Here is a 7,500-nt window from a genome sequence, read left to right as displayed (position 1 = left end):
CAAGTACCATAGATATGCAGTACTTCAACAGTAACATAGATATGCAGTACATGTACAGTACCATAGATATGCAGTGCATATGCAGTACCATAGATATGCAGTACAGCTATAGTATGCACTAAACCTACAGTACCAGAACATCTACAGTACCATATACATGCACTAAGTCTACAGTACCATAGATATGCAGTACATCTATAGTATGCACTAAGTCTACAGCACCATAGATGTGCAGTACATCTATAGTATGCACTAAGTCTACAGTACCATAGATATGCAGTATATCTATAGTATGCACAAAGTCTACAGTACCATAGATGTGCAGTACATGTACAGTACAGTAGTTATGCAGTATCTAGGATAATTGCACCACTTCCTTGCCAGTGTTGGCTTGCTCTGGGGGGCCGTATCGTAACATGTTTGTAAAACGTGCCGTATAAATACAATTTGATTGACTCAGTAACACTGGGATTACAAATCTGGATACAAAGATGTTTCGACTTGGCAACGCGTACAAGTTTGTGCACTGCTAGAATTCCTAATCAATGACAAAAAGCAGAAATTGGCCAGCCATTGACTGCGGCTCTCAAGCAGCCCGCGCTCTGTAATTTCGAGACGTGAAGGTGTAATTTTCCGGCCTTTTCACGAGGCATCTAACAGGAACTTTCCAGGTTGCTGATTATGAGCTGTGCGCTCGAGTGCCGCTAAGTGATTACTGCTATTGAGGGGGACTTAAGGCTGGTGCTGAAACTCTGTATAACCGGTGCGCGTATCGTCGAGCGGAGCGTCGCTAACGCGCTAACTCCGCTTTACCTGCCGCGGGACCGCGAGACCGGCTCATTTCGATTTCAGACAGGCGCCCGTCAAACAGAGACAGGGAGGAGAGTCTTAATGGTGGCCAGGACATGTAGTGGAGGCGGAGCCTTTAGGCAAACTACGCATTCGGGCCACGCTAGTGGTGGGAAAAGGCGAGCATTACGGGGCTGAAAGGCCTGTTCTCACCATCATTACATTACATTACATTACATTACATTACTTTACTGGCATTTGGCAGACGTTCTTATCCGGAGCGACGTACAGTTGATTAGACTAAGCTGGAGACAATCCTCCCCTGGAGCAATGCAGGGTTAAGGGCCTTGCTCAAGGGCCCAATGGCTGTGCGGATCTTATTGTGGCTACACTGGGATTAGAACCACCGACCTCGTGTGTCCCAGTCATTTACCTTAACCAGTACGCTACAGGCCACCCCCTATGTCATGTTATGTTAGAAGGAGGAGGAATTCAGAAAGAGAGAGAGAATGAGAGAGGGAGAGGGGTAGAGGGAGGGAGGGAGTTGTAGAGGGATGCTAGGTGCTGGGCTAGGGGCCAGACAGAGGCCTGTTTGCTCAGCGAGAGGCCGATTTGCATGGGGAAATGACCTGCAGCTTCTTTAAGCCCGTTCCAGATGAGATGTACAGTACTGCGCAGTGCCCGTGCAGGCAAACACCAATGCCCAAAAATAATAAAACACAGACAGCATTATTAAGCCTCCATTACTTCCTCCTTCTATTGACCACTTACGTAGCGGGGAGAGAGAGGTGTGTCTGACATATGAGGGCAACGGCTAAAATATTCAGCCATCAGATCACATTATCTGCACGAGGAAGGGCTATAACACACAACATAAACAGCGAGCTGACGTCTCAGTGGTTTTAACAAGCCTGTGTCCTGGTGGTATTGATATATTTTCTTCCAATAGGTTTTCTCCCAATCTTTCTCCAAATTGAAAAGACCAATCAGCTGCATGCGTCTGTCCCCCGTTAACTGGCGAGACTGACGTTCCCGCCGTCGAAAATGCACAAACCCACAAATGCACAAATCAACTCCTACAGGGTACATAATCGGGGTGTGTATTGGACTCATATGTACTCTCTTAAGAGTTTAATTAACCCTGCCCATGTTACTGTGTGCAGCCCACCAGCACACGTTACATTACATAACTGTTATTTATCTGACGCTTTTATCCAAAGCAACATACAGTTGATTAGACTAAACAGGGGCCAATCCTGGGGTAATGTGGGGTTAAGGGCCCAACAAGCTGCAGTGATCTTATTTTGGTTACCCTGGGGTTTGGACCACCAACCTTCTGGCTGCACATTTATTCACTGACGGTTTACCGGTGCCTCACACACGCTGAGAATGAAAGCTCCATTCCGCTCTGGCTGAGCGGCCGGGTAAAACCCGCGGTGACCGCTGAGAGGGGTGCTTCTCAGGGTCAGCCCCGCAGGGCGGCTCGTGTCCCGGCGCCCTGGCGTAACCCTGACGACCGCTGACTCACCGCTCCCACACGGGCGGGAGGGAGGGGGAGGGGGAGGGGGAGAGGGAGGGAGGGAGAGAGAGGGAGGGAGAGAGAGAGGGAGGGGGAGGGGGAGGGGGAGAGAGAGGGAGGGAGAGAGAGAAGAAGAGAGAGAGGGAGGGGGAGAGGGAGAGAGAGAAGGAGAGAGAGGGAGGGAGAGAGAGAAGAAGAGAGAGAGGGAGAGGGAGGGGGAGGGGGAGAGAGAGAAGGAGAGAGAGGGAGGGAGAGAGAGAGAGAAGAAGAGAGAGAGGGAGAGGGAGGGGGAGGGGGAGGGGGAGGGGAGAGGGAGAGGGAGGGAGAGAGAGAAGAAGAGAGAGAGGGAGAGAGAGGGAGGGAGAGAGAGAAGAAGAGAGAGAAGAAGAGGGAGAGGGAGGGGAGGGGGAGGGGGGGAGGGGGAGAGGGAGGGGGAGGGGGAGGGGGAGGGAGGGAGAGAGAGAAGAAGAGAGAGAGGGAGAGGGAGGGGGAGGGGGAGAGGGAGAGGGAGAGAGAGAAGGAGAGAGAGGGAGGGAGAGAGAGAAGAAGAGAGAGAGGGAGAGGGAGGGGGAGGGGGAGAGAGAGAAGGAGAGAGAGGGAGGGAGAGAGAGAGAGAAGAAGAGAGAGAGGGAGAGGGAGGGGGAGGGGGAGGGGGAGAGGGAGAGAGAGGGAGAGGGAGGGAGAGAGAGAAGAAGAGAGAGAGGGAGAGAGAGGGAGGGAGAGAGAGAAGAGAGAGAGGGAGGGAAAGAGAGAAGAGAGAGAGGGAGGGAGAGAGAGAAGAAGAGTGAGAGGGAGAGGGAGGGGGAGGGGGAGAGGGAGAGAGAGGGAGGGAGAGAGAGAGGGAGGGGGAGGGGGAGAGGGAGAGAGAGGGAGGGTGAGAGAGAAGGAGAGAGAGGGAGAGGGAGGGGGAGAGGGAGAGAGAGAAGGAGAGAGAGAGGGAGGGAGAGAGAGAAGAAGAGAGAGAGGGAGAGGGAGGAGGAGGGGGAGAGGGGGCTCAGGCCAATCAGCATCCCTCCCCCGTCCGCATGTATAATTGATTGATCCGCTCATTAAAATTAAATCCAAACCAAATTATTCCATTAATATTCCATTCCGTGAGGGATTGTCAGGGAGGGGAGGGGAGGGGAGGGGAGGGGGGGGACAAAAGATCGCAAACTTTTTCTCTGATGGAGTCTCACACGACCTTCTTATGCAACCTCCTCATCAGCTTGTGCACGTCAAAATAACTCCGCAAAGGTCCATTTCTGAAAGAGCAGAATCGTATTTACTTTGAGAGTATTTGATCTGGAGCGATGCCGTACTTCTGGACCAAATGAGGGAATGAGATCAAAGTGTTATCACGCACACTATTCTGGGCACCACACTCCAAGAAAAAAATATGAAATATAGAAAAAAGACAAAGAAGGTTCCTGGTATGAAATAAGCTACGGCTTAATCTCTCAGCTTTTGCTTAAAGAGACGTAGGAGGGACTTTCAAGTGATTTGATTATTCAAGAAAGGGACTAATAAAGTCAAATGCAATATTGTAATATTTTTCAGGTTGCGTTCTGTCAGTCAAACACGGGGGTACAGGTGGGAGTTTGGGTCAGGGGAAGCAGACACGTCCAAGCCTGACACACTGCTGGTCCCTCTGAAGTTTGTTTTGAACGGTGAGTCACGAGAGGCTAAACGGTCTGTTCTTCACATCCGTTTTACAGCGAGAGAGAAACGGCAATAATTCGGTTCAATTTTAGTCGTATTTCACTTTTTGACAAAGACGCGTTACAGAGTCGCGGAAGGAGCACCGTCTGCCCTGAGCCGGCGGTAGCACACTGAGATCCCAAAAATCGAACCTCTCATCACAAAACTCTTCACTTCTCACCCAGAGCTCTACCTCTGTGTGCGAGCAGGGAAGGGCCGCTTGCAGCACTCCCAAAAGTAAACACTAACGGAAGATTGAGCCAGTGCACTGCTCGGGGAAAAAGAGAGAGAGAAATAAATCTTCCGGGCGAGGTGAGCTCATCTGAAGAGCCTACCGCCCCACACAAAAACGCATCAGCGATACAGCAAGTGACAACATCCCGCTCCTCTCAACTTATGACTGCTGTGGGTGAGTTGAACCGCATATTATTCCCACATTGCTTTACGATCCGTGACCCGCGGTACATGTTCCCCATCGCGGACACACACTGTCGGTAACGTGACGGCTTAACTGCACGGGAAAGTTGCGCGTTTGTACGTCGCAAGGTAACGCGTCTCTCGACTTCCCCGCGGAGCCGGTAGCGCTTCATAAGACCACTGCGGTGGTTGAGAAGACTAGACTGGGTCACACGTTACTGTACTGGTGTGTCCGAGATCGTGTAGGAGCGTGCTACAAATTACTGCACTCTGTGCTAGAGAATCACTCAGGCAGGACACTGAGACTTTGGCAGATTTCCAAGGCCAATTAACATGTTAATTAACGAATGAGTGTAATAAAACATTTATAAAGGAAGTATTACGATCGAATTCGCCACCAACTGAGCAAGCATATTATCAACATATTTATTTGATAAATAAGCTGTGTTTGCTGTAAAAAAAAAAGAATGACTTGTCATTTTAAATTGCCTTACAAGCTCTGCCGCAATAGTCTTTTGAATAAATAACGCTTTATTTATTATGTATCAAGGCTATTATTGCCTGTATTATTTATGCGCGTGAATAATGGCGCTTCTAATGTCTCAGGATGCTTTTTGCGTTAAAGGCGATTACGGCTGACTGCCCGACCACCTTCCCTCCCCTGCCCGTCTGCGGGAGACCAACGGCCTCGTCGCCACGGTTATCAAGCGGAATCCAATTACGGCCGTGAGCGCGCGGCTGAGGTTTCGGCTCCTCCGGCCCGCTCCGCGTAACCATGGAGACGCGAAGCCTTCCTCCGCACCGCCCCGCCCCTCGTCCTCTTCCCGGGCTCTCCCGAAAGCGGGCGCGATTCCCGCCCCGGGTCCCAGATGAAAGGAGACAGCGGCACTTTGGCGTGTGTTAGGATTTAGACACGCTATCACGGGGGGGGGGGGGGACAGCTGCGTTATTCACTTCTGCCATCTTCATCCCGGAACAAGAACATACCTTTGTCTGAGCCCGCATTTAAAAAATGCCATGTTTGTTTTGGTTTTTTACTTTTCTTTCGATAAAAGCCCTCACTTCTGTAATCGACCCGTTTTTAAAGCTGAGAATAGCGTTTAAACGGGTAACGCGTGCCCTGTGTGTACCACACAGTCACGTGCTGACATTGAACACGTGTCAGAGGAGTTTAAAAGGAACACGGTCTGCTGAATTTTCTCATCAGGTACTGCTTTTATAAGTTTGTTTTTCAGGCGCAGGAACAAAGCAGGACTTTGAGCTGCGTCTGCAGAAGGTGCTCTGAGCGTGTTTTCTTCATATTATCTGCAGTACAGTGGCATGCAGGCTCATCCGTGTGGGGGAACTACAGAAAGAGATTTCGCCGCCTGAAGCCAGCACTGCAATCGTCAAGCTCCTTCGACTGGCAAAGGCAGGGGGGAGAGTTGTCAAAGGAGAGAGGGGAGTTATCTAACTGTCCGGAGGAGAGGAGAGGAGAAGAGACCCACCTGGGCCTTTCAGCAGAGCTGAATGAGGCTAGGCAGCGGACAGAAATCTAATGGTAAATGGGATATTCTTTATCCAACGCACGGTACAATTGATGCTTCTCCTTCACCCATACATTCACCAACTGCGATTGGCTGCCATGCAAGGCGCCGACCAGCTTGTCAGGAGCATTTGGGGGTTAGGGGTCTCGCTCAGGCACACTTCGACACAGTCAGGGCGGGATCGAACCGGCAACCCTCCGACTGCCAGACGACTGCTCTTATCTCCTGAGCCAATGAGATGACTGCTCTTACCTATTGCCTGAGCCAATGTGACGACTGATCTTACCTATTTCCTGAGCCAATGATATGACTGCTCTTACCTCCTGAGCCAATGATACGACTGCTCTTACCTCCTGAGCCAATGATACGACCGCTCTTACCTATTGCTCAAATTAAAAAATGGAACACAAATTCAGCCCGCGAAGAGTACGTTTGTTAAAAAAAAAAATATTTTTAAGTCAGTGTTGTAGAACTCCATTGCTTTCAGTCAGGGTGGACATGTGTAATATACGACTTTCTCACAGGTAACAAAACGTTTGGGTGCCATCTCACACTTTGCGACACACACAGACTGTGACATAGCAGAGACTCTCCCGGCCCCCCACCGGATCAGAGACATGTCATAAACAGAACCACCGCTTGATTGGTCAGCTGGAATCGAAACTCGGAATCCGCTCACAAGACCGCTCACACCTGACGAATTCAAGCCAACCGCGCCCAAATTTCAAACAACAAACAGGAGCCGCACACCAGCGGGACCGGTATCTCAATCCTATCGAGCAGTGATGTTAACACCTAATGCTTCTCTCACAATCGGGCTGTTATTGTCCAATCAGGAGCCCACAAGTGGTACAGCAGGGAGTGTGAGACCAGCGTCAGTGTGTCCAGTACAGAGAGCGTCTCTCCCAGCAGGGAGTGTGAGACCAGCGTCAGTGTGTCCGGTACAGAGAGTGAGACCAGCGTCAGTGTGTCCGGTACAGAGAGTGAGACCAGCGTCAGCGTGTCCAGTACAGAGTGTGAGACCAGCGTCAGTGTGTCCAGTACAGAGAGTGAGACCAGCGTCAGTGTGTCCAGTACAGAGTGTGAGACCAGCGTCAGTGTGTCCAGTACAGAGAGTGAGACCAGCGTCAGTGTGTCCGGTACAGAGAGTGAGACCAGCGTCAGTGTGTCCGGTACAGAGTGTGAGACCAGCGTCAGTGTGTCCAGTACAGAGTGTGAGACCAGCGTCAGTGTGTCCGGTACAGAGAGTGAGACCAGCGTCAGTGTGTCCGGTACAGAGAGCGTCTCTCCCCAGCAGGGAGTGTGAGACCAGCGTCAGTGTGCCCGGTACAGAGAGCGTCTCTCCCCAGCAGGGAGTGTGAGACCAGCGTCAGTGTGCCCGGTACAGAGAGCGTCTCTCCCCAGCAGGGAGTGTGAGACCAGCGTCAGTGTGTCCGGTACAGAGTGTGAGACCAGCGTCAGTGTGTCCGGTACAGAGCGGGGCTCTCCTACCTTGGCGATCTGCACACACCAGTTGAGCAGCAGCTGGGAGCCGATGTTGTCCTTGTGCTCATGGACGTAGTCCAGCAG

The 7,500-nt window shown here is 51.3% G+C and overlaps 1 protein-coding gene across 1 annotated transcript in view; it reads right to left on the bottom strand.

Moving 5' to 3' along the window:
- Window positions 1-7,500, bottom strand: part of LOC133123135 (receptor tyrosine-protein kinase erbB-4-like) — a 403,692-nt gene that overhangs the window by 49,107 nt on the left and 347,085 nt on the right. The window contains exon 20 of the mRNA XM_061233434.1: window positions 7,423-7,500. This exon is cut by the window's right edge and continues 108 nt beyond it. Coding sequence (XP_061089418.1) covers window positions 7,423-7,500 — 78 coding nt within the window. The remainder of the gene's footprint in view (window positions 1-7,422) is intronic.

Source organism: Conger conger, chromosome 3 (assembly GCF_963514075.1).
Source record: "Conger conger chromosome 3, fConCon1.1, whole genome shotgun sequence".
NCBI lineage: Eukaryota > Metazoa > Chordata > Actinopteri > Anguilliformes > Congridae > Conger > Conger conger.
Note: the sequence above shows the minus strand (reverse complement) of the source record. Positions and strands in the feature narration are given on the sequence as shown.